The 16274-nt window shown below is 43.8% G+C and overlaps 1 protein-coding gene across 1 annotated transcript; it reads left to right on the forward strand.

Annotated features, from left to right (window-relative positions):
• The first annotated feature begins 600 nt into the window (after positions 1-600).
• Positions 601-13880, forward strand: LOC9654887. The gene is made up of 50 exons (XM_024688216.1): positions 601-783; positions 840-901; positions 954-1033; positions 1091-1934; positions 1985-2055; positions 2115-3610; positions 3660-3757; positions 3808-3993; positions 4041-4221; positions 4276-4446; positions 4498-4541; positions 4601-4657; positions 4711-4807; positions 4858-5030; positions 5082-5295; positions 5350-5475; positions 5521-5610; positions 5664-5780; positions 5833-5913; positions 5966-6073; positions 6127-6296; positions 6347-6425; positions 6475-6549; positions 6598-6695; positions 6765-6872; positions 6929-6986; positions 7043-7228; positions 7289-7980; positions 8028-8141; positions 8190-8267; positions 8327-8515; positions 8578-8930; positions 8977-9156; positions 9203-9355; positions 9406-9502; positions 9552-9632; positions 9686-9874; positions 9922-10047; positions 10104-10612; positions 10681-10735; positions 10778-10954; positions 11000-11265; positions 11326-11626; positions 11678-11917; positions 11971-12192; positions 12246-12467; positions 12521-12751; positions 12805-13029; positions 13083-13193; positions 13250-13880. The coding sequence occupies exons 1-50, from the start codon at positions 673-675 to the stop codon at positions 13536-13538; spliced, it is 10281 nt and encodes a 3426-aa protein (XP_024543984.1). The 5' UTR covers positions 601-672; the 3' UTR covers positions 13539-13880.
• The last annotated feature ends 2394 nt before the right edge of the window (positions 13881-16274 follow it).

Consider the following 16274-nt stretch of genomic DNA (forward strand, 5'->3'; position numbering starts at 1 on the left):
CGGATGAGCGCCTTGGGCTTCCTGCAATGCCAGTTCCTCGTCTCGCGATTGGAGATGGCGTGCAATCTCCCCAAGAGCGCCAGGTTCTCGTCCTCGATCACGTGAAGCCTTTCTGGGTGGAAAATGCCATCGCTTCAGTGAGAGAGCATCGGTCGATCGATTCGTACCTTCTTCCTGGAGTTGCCGGCACCGATTCTGAGCTGCCGAGAAGTAGAAGGGCGAGCTATTGTCGATGGCGGCGGTCATGTGTCGCAGGCGCTGCTTGTGGCGATTCATCTCTTGCTCCTCCTCCCACTGCACATAGGCCGTCTTCTTCATGTACTGCTTGAAGCGGCTGTCCCTGGCCAGCGCCCTGGAACTCATCGCTACCGAATTCCTGCGCGATGCGAGCTACCTCCCAAGCACGATGGCGATGGCGCGCGATCGCCACTCCCTCGTGCCCATGATCTCAAGCGTTCTCTTGGGGCAAACCTGGAAAGGGCTTTGCTGACGTCACGAAAAGGAAATATGGAAAAGGCGGCATTATCCGGAATATGTTTGTAAGCGGAATGTGCTCGCGGTAACGGAATATGCTGAGAACACTTTTTCCTCCTCTCCCCTGCATTAGGGTTCTTCAGCTCCAGCGATGGACTAGCGGGTGCTGCTGCGATTCTCGCCGCTCCCGCCGCTGGGATGGCTGCGGCCTCTCAAGCTCATGTAGAATCGGAGGCTACCAAGTTTTTGCAGAAGGTTGGGCAGGATCTCAAGGATGAGCCACCGCGGCTGGCATCTAAACTCTTCGCGGTGAGTTAGCCGATGATCTGTGACTGGATTATGGCTGAGTTTTGATCTCTCTGTAGATCTGCCAGCATATGAAAATGACTGGGAGGGAGCAAACTCTTCCATTCCAAGTGATATCGAGGTTAGTGCTCCTCCTCTTCGTTTTGGGGCGAATGACGTCCTTTCTCTTTTAGAGCTCTCGAGAAGGTTTTGACAACGTATAATCTGGACCACAGCGTTTTGGGATCATCTTCTCGAGGTCCATCAGCACCTGGTAGAGACGTTGCCGTGTTTGGGATTCCCGAAACTAAACAGGCGACTTTGATCGCAGGTTCCAGCGGGTCTCATGAAGCTGGGTTGAAGGATGATCAGCCGCGGCAGCTGGAAGAGATGTCTCATCCATTTCTCGGACATGACGCTGGGCGACGCTTCTCTTCGGATCAAACTGTCGGAGCAGGAGCGTTTCCAGATGCTGGGACACCAAACTCGCAGCAAAAGCGAAAGCTGCCCGCTGATGAAGCAGCGGGAATTTCTTTCGCGGCCAAAGGGCACGCTTTCAAAACACCACGGCTGGATGACGCGAACGTCGTCAGCCCAGAGCACCACCTCTTACGATTGAAACAGTTGCAAGCACAGCAGCAGCAGCAACAGCAGCAACAGCAGCAAGGCTTGGGAAGCTTGGACATGTCAAAGGCAATGTCCGCAGTGCGAAGAGCAAACTCTGGTGCTTCGCCGGAGTCTGGAAAGGCCGACTTGCAGTCTACAGGCTTTTCGGGAGGCGTTCCTACAGAAGGTGGCGATGGCATGTCAAGTCCACAGGGAAATCGAGCAGGAGCATTCAACTCGTATTCGCCCATACGTCCTTCGCAAGGATCTTTCGGGCCTCTCGATCCTCAGCAACATATTCACGAAGCTTTTGGCCTGCCTAGGCCCGGTGAGACCTTTCGACTGGGTAAAGCTGGAAGCTTGACACCACCACCGGAGCAAGTACACATGCAGAATACCGGAACCTTGCAAAGTCTGGAAACGCAGCTGCCTCCGAAATCGTTTGTAAGTCCTGGAAAGGCTTACGTCTCTGGGCCAAATGGAGGTCCATTGGCTGTTGGGCCTTCGCCTTTCAGTGACTTTCAGCTGAAACAACTCAAGGCTCAGTGCCTCGTGTTTCTGTCATTCAGGTAGGGGGATTCTGTTGGAACGCTTTTTTATTGACTTCTGAATTTTGCAGGAACAAAACCGTACCAAAGAAGTCGCAGCTTGTGCTAGCACTGCAATCTCAACAGGAAATGCTGAATGCTGGTAAATGCTTAATGATCTGCCTTGTCCATTCAGTGTAACGTGTGTGTCGTTTTTTCCAGAAGCAGCTAATGCAGGGCCATCAACAATCCAACCGCAAAAGCCTGCAGATCCTCCTGTTGAGTCCTCTGAGGCTGCTGAGCAGGACTCTAGTGCTGAAGCAGAAAGAGACTCGGAATCCGGAAGCCTTCCAAGCGCCAAAACTCCGGCTGTTGCCGTCCCTCCTCAAAATGCAAACAAGGAAGCCGAGTCCGTGAAGAAGCCCAAGGTGAAAAAGAAATATCCACCTATAGATCCTAATTTGACACCGGAGGAGAGGAAGGTGCTAATCAACACGCGGAGGAAAGAAGCCAGGGCGGAGGCCATGGCCGCCCGAAAGGCGTCAAGAGCCGCGGCTAGCGCTCAGGCGGCAGTAGCGGAGGAGAGTCCCGATACGTCCGCTCAGGAAGTGGACACTCCTGAAGCTAAGCGATCAAAGGTTGACACGCAGGTGGATCAGGTGCCTCGGGAGAAAGAACCGGTTGTCTACGAGAGTCTCAAAAAAGACATACCAAGGCAGTTTCAGAGTCCAAGTCCAAGTCGGCTAAAAGCTGTGACCAGTACTCCTGAAAATACTACTGCAGCTGCAACTGTCATGGAGCATGAAGAAACGAGGATGGCAGCCTCGTCTATCCAACCTTCAACAATCGCCAAAGAGACGTCAAACTACGTTACTTTACCGAATGGAGATCTCATTCCCAAGAACTACCTGATAACTTTGCCAAACGGCGAGCGCGTGGAACTTCAAAGGCTATTGGAGTCGGCGAAATCCTTTCAGACGTCCCAAACAAACTCGGGCCAAGCCGCAGTTTTAAGTTCGCTCACCAGAGAGAAAGCGCAAGATCCAGCTTTTGATGGTGGAACATCTTCTCCAGCTTTCAAGCTTCAGGACCCGGGACTGCAGCAGGCAAGTCAAGGACAGTTGCAGAGACATATATCAGCTCAATTGCAAGGACACATATCATCACAGTTGCAAGGACACACCTCGTCACAGTTGCAAGGACATATAGTAGCGCAAGCGCAAGGACATATAGTAGCGCAAGCGCAAGGACATATAGTAGCGCAAGCGCAAGGACACATGCAGACGCAAGTGCAAGCACAGGTCCAAGCGCAGTTGCAACCTCCGGTTCAACCGCAGTTGCAAGTTCCAATTCAAACGCAGGTGCAAGCTCCGACTCAAGCACCGTTCTCAGGGCCTGTTCAAACGCAAGTCCAACCTCAGATTCAACCACAGGCGCAAGCGCCGATTCAGGCACAGATGCAAGCACCGGGGCAAGGACAGATGCAGCTCTTAAACAATGGCGTGACAGAAGTTACAACTTCCCGACCAGCAACGGCTGAGCAGGCTGAAGACTTGTTACCGGGAGAGACTCCTGTTTATTCTAGCAAGCCACAGTACAGCACCATCGATAAGTGGTCAATAGACGAACGGAGAAAGAAGTTTATGGCGGATCAAGTGTGGGTACAGAAGCAGAGGAAGACTGAAGAGAACATCGGAACACGTTTTAATGAGCTTAAGGTAAGATGGATTTCTTTTCTGTGTCTTATTTTACGGTGTTTTCTTTCAGGCAATTGTAAGCTCGTCTGATGACTCGTCATCCAAAACAAAAAGTGTTATTGAGCTCAAGAAGCTTCAACTTCTTCAACTTCAGCGGAAATTGCGAAGGTAAGTTAGCAAGTATCCGAATCTTTAATCGTTTCGTTTCTCTTATGCAGGGAAGTTTTACACGATTTTTTCAAAGCTATTGCCCCAGAAATGGCTCAATTGCGAGGTATGAAGAAGAATCGTCCCTTGAGGCGTCTCAAACAGTTGGAACGCTTGGAGCAAAAGCAAAGAGAGGAGAGATCTCGACGAATTAAAGATAGGCAAAGAGAGTTTTTCAAGGACATTGAACTTCAACGGTATGTTGATCTATGAAAATTGCATAATAGTTTTTCTTTTATCTCAGAGACAAGCTGGAGGACTGGAACAAGGCAAAGAGAGAGCGCTGGAAAAGCTTTAACCGCTATGTGCGGGATACTCATAAGAGGAAGGATAAAGTCCATCGGGAGAAGCTTGATAAAATACAGCGTGAGAAGATTAACCTTTTGAAGAACAATGACGTGGAAGGCTATCTTCGAATGATAAAGGTTCTTTTTGTTTTCTTTGATGACTATTTGCTGATAACTATTCATGAACCCCAGGATGCAAAATCTGATCGAGTTGAACAACTGTTACGAGAAACCGAGTCTTATCTAGAAAAGCTTGGAACAAAACTCCAGGAGCAAAAGAAAGAGATCGGCAGATCGGACAGCGACCTTTTCAATCAGTTCTCTGTCATGACTAAGAAAGAACAGTCGTACGACCAAGCTGAGGTAAGATCTTGTAGGCTCCATGGACGTTTACTCGAACATTCTGTTTTGTAGCACTATCTGGAAAGCAACGAAAAGTATTACTTACTCGCTCATAGGTAAGAAGCTTCTCTTTATTCTGACGAAATCATTGTTTGATTTGTTTTCCTGTGTCCAGCGTGAAAGAAAGCATTCCGTCCCAGCCTGCGAGCCTCCATGGTGGCACACTTCGAGAGTTAGTAGCTTTTAACATGAATGTCCTCGTCTCAAATTACGTGCTGATTGCAGATATCAAATGAATGGGTTGCGATGGCTGGTATCACTGTATAACAATCATTTGAACGGTATGCTTGCGGACGAGATGGGTTTAGGAAAAACAGTTCAGGTACGTTTCTTTATTATTTTGTTCAAGCTAATGTATAATGTGGTTTGCAGGTGATTGCTTTGATATGCTATTTGATCGAGGCCAAACACGATCGAGGTCCTTTCCTAGTCGTTGTACCTTCATCGGTGTTACCAAATTGGATGTCAGAAATTACCCGATGGGCTCCCAATGTTATAAAACTTGCATATACTGGTACTCCTGATGAGCGACGTCGGCTGTTCAAGTAAGCTCACGAAATTTTGTTCATGACTAACTGTTGTTTGCTAATTTCTAGGGAACATATTGTCCAGCAACAATTCAATATTCTTGTGACAACATATGAGTATTTGATGAATAAGAACGATAGACCAAAATTGAGTAAGATACGTTGGCATTACATTATAATTGACGAAGGTCATCGGATAAAAAATGCATCTTGCAAACTGAATGCTGAACTGAAGCATTATCAGAGCAACAATAGGCTTTTGCTGACTGGCACACCTATTCAGGTACTTCACTAGTTTCCTGCTGCATATATCTAATGGTTTCATTTGAACGTGAAGAACAATCTCGACGAGTTATGGGCGCTGCTTAATTTTCTACTTCCCAGCATCTTTAACTCTTCGGAAGACTTCGCGCAGTGGTTCAATAAGCCATTTGAAAGTGTTGCAGACAACGGAGACACTGAGGTAAACCCGTGTACTATGGCTATTTCTTATGTATTTCTCTGGTAGGCGCTGCTGACGGAGGAAGAAAACCTGCTTATTATCAACCGCTTACATCAAGTGCTGCGTCCATTTGTATTGCGAAGATTGAAACATAAGGTGAGTAGGAAAACCATGGTGAAGATGAGTTGTGATTTTTCATGCTCTTGCAGGTTGAGTATGAACTTCCCGAAAAGATTGAACGCTTGGTTCGCTGCGAGGCTTCTGCTTATCAGAGGCTCCTGATGAAACGTGTAAAAGAAAAAATGGGAGGAATTGGTCATGCAAAGGTAATATTTTTTCATTCTTGAATTTGCAATTAAGATGACTCGCCTTGTACAGGTTCGATCAGTGCAAAACACGGTAATGGAACTTCGAAACATATGTAATCATCCTTACCTTAGCCATGTCCATACGGAAGAGGTATTGTTTTACAATTTCCCTTAACATCTTGACTTGATCGCTCTCTTCACAGGCCGAAAGCTTGTTACCTTCTCATTATCTTCCTACTGTTATTCGTCTTTGCGGGAAGCTGGAGATGCTTGACAGAATTCTTCCGAAACTAAAAAAATCGAACCACAGGGTATCACTATCCTATTTTTTCCTCTGCTTGATCTGACTTGCATAATAACTCAGGTGCTTCTTTTTTCTACCATGACGAGACTGCTTAACGTTCTCGAAGATTACCTTACATGGAAGGGTTATAAGTACTTACGGCTTGATGGTCATACTATGGGAAGTGAACGTGGATCACTTATCGACAGATTTAATGCACCTGACTCTGATGCGTTCTTGTTCCTTTTGAGGTTTGCACATTCTCAAAGTTGTACGGTTTCTAACGGACGTTGATGAACAGTATCCGAGCAGGCGGCATAGGTGTGAACTTGCAGGCTGCTGACACTGTTATTATTTTTGATACTGACTGGAATCCACAAGTACTAGTTTTCGCCTACTTTTATCCTGTAATATTAACAACTATTTCAGGTGGACCTTCAAGCTCAAGCAAGGGCTCACCGAATCGGCCAAAAGCGTGATGTTCTAGTTCTGCGCCTTGAAACGGTAGCCTTTATAAATTTGTACCTGCTATTTGAACTCGTTTTGGAACAGGTGAACACAATTGAAGAGCAAGTAAGGGCGTCTGCAGAACACAAGCTTGGTGTCGCCAATCAAAGCATTACTGCAGGATTCTTTGATAACAATACCAGGTACATTTTTGCGCATAGCCCAAATGAAGAATACACTACATGCTTGTTTTTTGAACTTTTACTCTCCAGTGCTGAAGACAGGAGAGAATACCTGGAATCTCTTCTAAGGGAGTCCAAAAAGGAAGAAGTCGCTGCGGTTCCGGACGACGATGCTCTGAATTATCTTTTGGCACGCAGGTGAACGGAAAGGAGAAGCTTTCTATATTTTTCTAAGCTTAATTTCACCCTGACAGCGACGATGAAATCGACGTTTTTGAATCTGTCGATCGAGAAAGACGTGCCGAAGAAGAAGTAAGTCTAGTTTTCCTTCTGGTACCGTTTTCCATAGCAAGCTTTTTCTTTTTCAGATCATATGGCGAACAATGAACAATTGCGAAGATGGCGATGAGCATCCAGAAATGCCTCCACGTTTGCTCGGAGAATCAGAGTTGAAGCCTGTTATGTCGATTATTCACAAGGCTGATGCAAAAAGAAAAAAAACAGCTAGCTCGTTGGATACTCAGCACTATGGCAGAGGAAAGCGGACTCGCGAGGTAAATATTTGATTTTTTTTATATTTTTTTTTTGGCACTGTATTCATTTTCTTCGTACAGATACGTTCGTATGGAGATCAATTAAGTGAGCAGGAGTTCGAACAGTTGTGCAGAGCGGAGTCGCCAGAACACGAGAAAAAACCAGAAGTTGTTGTAGGCACCAGGCCTCGCAGAAAAGGCAAAGCCAGTGTCAGCGCAGATGATGAGAAAGATGTGACATACGTTGAAGAAGTAGAGGTAGTAGAGGAACCACCAGTTAAAAGAGGTCGTGGTAGACCAAGAAAAAATCCGGAAGCAGTTCAGCCACCACGAGGCAAGGCGCATGCAGCAGCTGAGAAAGAAGAGCCTATAAACCTGGACACTCTTAAGTTGAGAACGGACACTTCACAAGCACCAGAGACAACCTTTAAGCGTTTAAAGAAAGCTGTACAAGGAGAAGCCAAGAAAACTGAAACAGAAACCAAATCAGAACTAAAGAAAAGGAAAGTTTCACCCGTGGTCGAAGAGAAAGAAGATGATGAAGAAACTACGACAGATGCTAAAGCACGGTCTGAAACTGGTAGCAAAACGTTCGCCATTTTACGAGCAGCTGATGATGTCAAAGTAGCGCGGACTGGGATAGAAATTATCACTCCGGCAGTGAAGGTTGCTGGAACTGAAGATCTCACCAAGAGGCAGAAAAGTAAACTTGATGACAAGTCTGCGAATACATCAAGCCCCGACAGTGAACCTGAAGAACCAGATTCTTCAAAGTAAGAGTTGCTTTCGAACTATTTGAGTATCACATTCTTCTTCGCAGGTCTGACAAAGAAACGGACAACATCGCACGCGATGAAATTCGTACTACAGCTGGTGAGATCGTCGAAAGTATTGATGCTGCGCCAACTTTGCAGAACAACGATAGCGAGATCAGGTAAAACATGTAAATTACATTAGTTTGAAAACGCTGACATTTCTTCAGTAGGTTTCTGGAATGTGACACAGAAACGCAGAAGCCTCAGGGTGGTGAAGTTGCTGGTTGCGAGCAAGGCGCCACAAAGTAAGGATGTTCTCTTTTTCTTCTCCAGGTCTTTAACTTGTTTTTTCGACGTCTGCTAGAAATGACAGTGCTGAGATTCTCAGAGAGAATTTACCATCGGAATCTATGGATGAGCAACCGAAAGACTCTGTCCCTGAAATCCAAAACGTCACTGGCAAAGAAAACGAAATAGTATGTGCGACTGACGTTGCGGATCATGCAAACGAAGACCCTGGAAACGGTGATGGAAGTGCTGGAAGCGATTCTGGGTAACATATCATTAGTGATTGATTGTGATTGAAATTCCTCACATGATTTCCTGGTTTCGTAGGGATAATTCTGCTCTTGACGTTTCAAAGGCTATGGAAGACAAATCTTCTAGTGTCGCAAGCCATTCCGGAGAGTCTGGGCATGGTCCTGATGCTGACGACAAACTTCCTGACGCCTCGGAGGGTGTTTCAGATAGTAAGCATTTTGCTGCTAGTGCGGACGCTGGGCAGGTCGATAGTGAAACGGATAGGAATATCCAGGATGGGATTGATATGGGCAGGACCATTTCCCAAGAAAAGTCTCGAAGTCCAGGAGTTGCCGTTGACAAGAAAGGTGAACCACCTTCACTTAGCGATAAACTTCCGTCCGAAAACGTCGAATCAGAAGACCGTGAAGCTGAGCACATGCATGGAGGTAAGAAAGATCAGGTATCTTTGTTCTCATTTTTTTTTTTCTGCAGATCTGGCTACTGGATTAACTCTTGAAGGGAGTGATGAACCTGTGGGCATTTTAAGCTCAATCAATGAACCACCTTCACCCAGCGATAAACTTGAGAGCGCACTATTTCCTGCTGCCGCAGAATGCAAGGAACCCGAATCGGACGAGCTTGAACCAGAGCACAATCTCCAAATGCATGAAGGTGAGAAGAATCACGTATGTTCTGTACTTATTTCAGTTATCTGCAGAGTTGGATAGGGGATTGACTCTTGAAGAGGGTGGTGAACCTCCGGGTGTTGTTACTGAACCAGCTTTCCCCAGCGATAAACTTGACAGCAAGAAAACTGATTCAGACGAGCGTGAAGCAGAGAACTATGAGGACCAGCTGCAAACGCATGCAGGTGAGAAGGATCACGTCAATTCTGTCCTTATTTTATTTTATTTTCTTTAGATGTCGATAATGGATTGGCTATTGAAGCGAGTGATGATGTCGGTGTTTTAAGCGTAAAAATGGAAACTCCAGCTACCCAAGACGATAGCTCTGAGACGTGAGTTTTCTGTCCATGCTGACATGTCTTAGTTAACCTTCACATACAGTTTTCCTGCACACGAGAAGGAAATTGATCCCCAAAAGGAAAATGAAGGGAATTATTTCCCGCGGCTTGATACTCCTGAAATGTAAGAACGAACTTCAAAAACTCGTTATCACCTTGCACCTATTTCTTCTATAGATGTCTCGAACGTAATGATACGGGCAGCGCTAAACTTCAGACTTTGCATTCGACTTCGACATTTATTACGGCAGAATCGACAGAGGTTGGAAAGGTCGCCTTATCAAGGGAAGGTATTATCAAGATGCTACCCGATAACTCTTTACCAATTGAAATTCAATCCCCAACACGTTTTACGGACACTGAAATGTAAGCAACGCTTATTGATCGACTGGTAATGAAACACTATTTTGCAGATCCGAGAACCATGGGAATGAAAGGGCTACTGATGTACTTCAAGCTGACAAAGACATGGAAAATGAGAATGTCCCTGAACCGGCAAGTTATGAAATTGGCTCTAGGCTGGATGATGGCAGTAGACGGTAACTATCTTCATTATTCTAGTGATCGATGGGGCTGACTTTTGTTTCATATGTAGTTGTCTTTTTCTGCGTGAGGTCAAGGCTGAGGAAACTTCTACACCCGAAGGATCTGACAAAAATGGTGACGACAGGATTCCTGAGAATGAACAGGCAGGCAAAAGTTTACATGCATCGCCTCTTGCGATTGATGGATCAGGGGACGTCGAAATGGCCGATGCTCGTGGTGAAGATGTAGCAGATGCTAATGTGGAGGAAGGAAATGCCGAACGTGTCATTATGGAGGACGCAGAAATCAATCTTCTCGATTCTCCCTCAAGCTTTAAACCTGAAGTTGCAGCTGGAGCTGATCTTGACGAAGTTGAAGGCCCAAAGGCAGGACAAGATGACGGAAAATCGAGTGATGACGTCGAAGGCTTGACGGCAGAAAGAGCTGACGGAGTAACTGAAGGCTCACAACAGGAAAGAGCTGGTGGAGTGAAATCAAGAACTGATTCAGATGAGGTTGAAGGCTCGAAGACGGAAAGAGTTGACGGCGTGGAATGGGACATCGGCACTGGTGTCAAACGTTAGACTGAGATTTTCTTTTTTTTTTTCTCTCTGAACTTTTTTCTCAAAGACTTATTATTTTTGCAGACACTGGTGAGGACGCGGAAACGATCTTTGGGATTATCGAAGCTCCAGAGAACGAGTAAAATACTTTTTTTTTTGTGCTGGCGATCAACGCTAACAGTTTTTCTTGTAGGATTTCGGTAGACAAGGCTGGCCCAGATAGTCCTGAAGAGTGTTCTCCCAAAGAGACGCTTACGGCTAAGGCAGTTGCGGAACCGAATGAAAAGCCAAATAATACTTCTTCGGCCAGTAAATCTCACATTGGCCACGAGGATGAAGCATTTTTGTACGCTATCAAGTAAGTACTCTTTCCTGTCTAAGAAATTCACCTTATATACTTTAGTGATAGTGAAATTGGCACTCGGGAGGACAAGTCACCAGAAGTACCCGTCGAACCTGACGAAAACACGACTGTTGATAGTAAAGATCGTTTGGAAGACAATCCGGATGTGGTCTTAGAGGATGCGACTACTCTGACGCCTCATGAAACCCCGGCTAGTGAGCACATGAAATCACCTCCATGCGACGCCGAATGTGAGGGGCTTAGTTTGACGGAGCCTGAGAATGAAGTTGGTAAAGCCATCGAGAAAACCAACGAAATGGACGAAGGTATGAGAGAAGATTGACACGATTTTGTGTTTACTAAACTCGATATGACGGTACGTGCAGATGATTTGGTTGACAGTGGTATGTTGACCGTCGGAACTGCTGAAGTAACTATTCAAGCCACGGAATCGAGCACCGTCGAAGGAACAAGTGAACAAGTGACTGAAATTGTCACTGTCGTTAAGACTGCAGAAGATACTGCCGTCGAAATGGAAGTTCAAACCTTGGAGCATGCAACCGTTGATATTCAAACGACAGAGGTTTCACCTGAAGCCTCAGAAGCTCAAAACAATCAAACGGACGTCATTCTTGAAGTGGTGACAGCGCCTCGCTTAACAGAAGTGGCTTCTGGTTCTTCTGAAAGGTAGCGTCTTATAGTTTCTCATTTTCTATGGAACTTATCTGTGTGTGTTAGGTTTCTTTCTCCTCCTCCTGAAGTATCAGATATTCCAGCACCGCATGCAGAAGGCACAGAAGAGACTACAGAAGTCATTGCCGTCAAAAAGGAAGTTGAAACCATGGAGCATACTACCGTTGATATTCAAACAACAGAGGTTTCACCTGAAGCCTCGGAAGCTGAAAACAATCAAACGGAGGTCATTCATGAAGTGGTGACAGCGTCTCACGTAATAGAAGTGGCTTCTGGTTCTGAAAGGTAGCGTCATATAGTTTCTCCTTTTTTATGGAACTTATTTGTGTGTCTGTTAGGTTTCTTTCTCATCCTGAAGTATCAGATACTCCAGCACCACATGCAGAAGGCGCAGAAGAGACTACAGAAGTTACTGCCTCCGAAATGGAAGTTGAAACCATGGAGCATGCTACCGTTGATATTCAAACAACAGAGGTTTTACCAGAACCTGAAAACAATCAAATAGAGGTCATTCGTGAAGTGGTTCACATAACAGAAGTGGCTTCTGGTTTTTCTGAAAGGTAGCGTCACATAGTTTCTCATTTTCTATGGAGCTTATTTGTGTGTCTGTTAGGTTTCTTTCTCATCCTGAAGTATCAGATACTCCAGCACCACATGCAGAAGGCACAGAAGAGACTACAAAAGTTACTGCCTTCGAAATGGAAGTTGAAACCATGGAGCATGCTACCGTTGATATTCAAACAACAGTGGTTTTACCAGAAGCTGAACACAATCAAACGGAGGTCATTCGTGAAGTGGTTCACATAACAGAAGTGGCTTCTGGTTTTTCTGAAAGGTAGTGTCACATAGTTTCTCCTTTTTTATGGAACTTATTTGTGTGTCTGTTAGGTTTCTTTCTCCTCCTGAAGTATCAGATACTCCAGCACCACATGCAGAAGGTACAGAAGAGACTACAGAAGTTTCTGTCTCCGAAATGGAAGTTGAAACCATGGAGCATGCTACCGTTGATATTCAAACAACAGAGGTTTTACCAGAAGCTGAAAACAATCAAACGGAGGTCATTCGTGAAGTGGTGACAGCGCCTCACATAACAGAAGTGGCTTCTGGTTCTTCTGAAAGGTAGTGTCATATAGTTTCTCATTTTCTATGGGACTTATTTGTGTGTCTGTTAGGTTTCTTTCACTTCCTGAAGTATTAGATACTCCAGCACCACATGCAGAAGGCACAAAACAGACTACAGAAGTTACTGCTGTCGAAAAGGAAGCTGAAACCATGGAGCATGCTACCGTTGATATTCAAACAGAAGTTTCACCTGAAGCCTCAGAAGCTGAAAACAATCAAACGGAAGTAGTGACAGCATCTCACGTAACAGAAGTGGCTTCTAGTTCTTCTGAAAGGTAGCATCGTATAGTTTCTCATTGTTTATGGAACTTATTTGTGTGTCTGTTAGGTATCTTTCTCCCCCTGAAGTATCAGATACTAAAATTGTCCATATCACTCCCACTGAAACCTCGGAGAGGGAGGCTGGTCCTCAGGATGAGATCGCTGAAAGCAATGCAGGGTAACTGCATTCACTATTCTCATTGATTGTTGTTTCTCACCTCCTATCTTATGTAGGTGCTTTGAAACTAGTCATCATGAGTCTCCAACACGCACCGAAAGTCTGGAACAAGGTGTCGATACCGAGGATAGTTCGAAGGGTGGGGATTCAAAGAGTGATGTTGGGGGAAAGGAAGGTGGCCATGGTGAAGCCACAGAGATTGTTTTCCAGGAAGTGAAATCTCCCAGGACGGACACAGCTTCACTGGAAGGATCAAGTCCTACAGCCTGCAAACGTACGGAAAGTCTGGAACAAGGTGTTGATGCCGAGGACAGTGGTGAGGGGAATAGTAGTGGGATCTCTTAGGACGGACACAACTTCACTGGAAGGATCAAGTCCCACAGCCTGCAAGCTTGCCGAAAGTCTAGAACAAGGTGACCATAAGGAGGACCGAGGGGATAAGGAAGCTGGGGTTGTTTACCTGAATCCTTGGACGTCGTGGAGGCTGTTCCACCACAAAATATAGGTGGAATGGACGAAGCTGGCAGTCCAGTAGGCGGTGGAATTGGGAGCACAGGGGAGAGAAACATAGAAGAAAGCTCAAGGGACCAAGTTGAGAAGACTGAAACAGTACCAAAGGAGCAATGAGATTACTATGTATATAGTTCTGTTCTAACATTCCATAAAGATTTCTCTTCAGTATTATTACAGTTGTGTTGTGTATATAGTGGGCTCGTCACAGTTGGTGGGCTTGTAAAACTTTGCAAGCTGTCATATATCAAATCGAAAGGTATGAAGTATGGAATAGATATTTATTTTTAACTTAAAACAGAAATCTAAAATTAGAAAAAAAAAGTTAAAATTTTATTTTAAACACTTTTGTACTAATTACAGCTTTCCAGGAAAAATAAAAAAAGTAAAAATAAAAACAGATCAAATATATCAGCAAATTCATATAAAGTAAGATTATTTATCACAAGACATATTATAAGAAAAAATTTATATTTATAATATTAATCTACATGATTAACAAATGAAATATCTAAAGTGCAATTAAAAACTGTAATACAATTTGCAACATAATACAGTTTGTTTAATAGTATATAGAACAATATAGTCTAATTTCAAATTTAATATATTTAGTATATGGAGTTATCTGTATATAATTTGTCATATTTAACAAAGCAAGAAATTTTAATAATCAAAAATGAAATTTTGCCTTGTGAAACTTGACAGCCATTTTTTTTCTAATTTTTACAGAAATGCAGTTAGAATAATATAATTGAGGGAAATTTCTAACCCAATACAGTATTTACTTTTTACTACAAAATTTTGTTACTTTATTTGCTAATTTGATGAGTAAAACTAAATTTTAACTCAATTAAATTTAATTATTAATTTAAATTTTGTGAATGCATAGAATATGGAAAGAGAATACAGAAATGTGCATATCAATTAACCCAAAACCCTAGCTTATATACAGGAGGTCCGGATTGAAACCAATCCAACAATTATCAAAGTCTCATTACACTAATATTAGTATATGGCATTGTAACCGTACACTTGGACCTCACATCATCCTGTCCTCTTTAAATAATAGAAGATAATTAGGGTTCTCTCATGAAAAAGCTGAGATCTAGAGGAATAGTAGGACATAGCATCGATGGAATATAGTTTGTTTAAAAAGCTCTTTGCTCAATGGAAGGGATTGTATTGGGTGTTACAGCAAGTTGAACAGCAAATTTATGAGGTTTGGCATGACGTTTAACATGCCGATCCTCCAAAAATTGTGCATATGCAATAACTCTAACGCTTCATATAAAGAGATTAAGAACAACTGGCACCATCTACAGAACCATAAAATTAGGAAAACGAATTAACATCAAGTTATCCACTTTGTACTCTGTAGATGGCTGATTATGGGGGCTATAATATTATTATTGTCCCATTTTGTAGTGCACTTTATCTCTCTCCCTTTAAGCCAAGGGGAAAAGGGGCAATTGCTTGATGAGAGAGCCCTTAGTGGCTATTTTATCCTCATTTATCTACACTCACCCCCCTTTGAGAGATGTCAATGTTCTCATTGACTATTAACTAATAACCCTTATTAAGCCAAGGGGAATTAGCACCTCCATTTTCGCACTTAATCTACCAATCCTTCCATTGTGTAGACTAACTATTCCATATGTTCTCATTGACTATTAACTAACAACTCTTACTGCTTGATGAGATCTACCAATCCTTCCATTGTGTAGACTAACTATTCCATATGTTCTCATTGACTATTAACTAACAACCCTTACTGCTTGATGAGATTTACCAATCCTTTGAGAGATGTCAATGTTCTCATTGACTATTAACTAACAACCCTTACTGAGCCAAGGGGAACTAGCACCTCCATTTTCGCACTTAATCTACCAATCCTTCCATTGTGTAGACTAACTATTCCATACTATTACCTGTACCGTAGTTCTACAGTGGATACTCCACACATCCTTCCATTGTGTAGACCAACTACTCCATACTATTACTTGTACCGCAATTCCACAGTGGATACTCCACACAAGAGGAATTCCATACTATTACTTGTACCAATCCTTCCATTGTATAGACTAACTATTCCATACTATTACCTGTACCGTAGTTCCACAGTGGATACTCCACACATCCTTCCATTGTGTAGACCAACTATTCCATACTATTACTTGTACCGCAATTCCACAGTGCATACTCCACACAAGAGGAATTCCATACTATTACTTGTACCGCAGTTCCACAATGGATACTCCACACAAGAGGAAGGACGTATGCATGGATACCTAATATGTACGATTTTAAATTTAGGGGATGGATACTCCACACAAGAGGAAGGACGTATGCATGGATACCTAATATGTACAATTTCAAATTTAGGGGTAAGAATATACCTTGCTCAAGGGTATATTATATTTTTAAGTAGCCACTAATCAATGGGAATCAATACCAACTGCAGCACACCTTATCTCTCTCCCCTTAAGCCAACTGGAAAAGGGGCAATTGCTTGATGAGAGAACTCTTAGTGGCTATTTTATCCTTATTTATCACCCAAAGTTCCAAAGATCT

This window comes from Selaginella moellendorffii, unplaced genomic scaffold (assembly GCF_000143415.4).
Source record: "Selaginella moellendorffii unplaced genomic scaffold, v1.0 SELMOscaffold_57, whole genome shotgun sequence".
Taxonomy (NCBI): domain Eukaryota; kingdom Viridiplantae; phylum Streptophyta; class Lycopodiopsida; order Selaginellales; family Selaginellaceae; genus Selaginella; species Selaginella moellendorffii.

Excerpts from the sequence above, each read along its gene's own strand:
- LOC9654887 (XM_024688216.1), top strand. The coding sequence starts at position 673 with ATGGCTGCGGCCTCTCAAGCTCATGTAGAATCGGAGGCTACCAAGTTT. Across the intron at positions 3,611-3,659 it reads CACGTTTTAATGAGCTTAAG|GCAATTGTAAGCTCGTCTGA; the intron begins GTAAGATGGATT and ends GTTTTCTTTCAG. Across the intron at positions 5,476-5,520 it reads CAGACAACGGAGACACTGAG|GCGCTGCTGACGGAGGAAGA; the intron begins GTAAACCCGTGT and ends TTTCTCTGGTAG.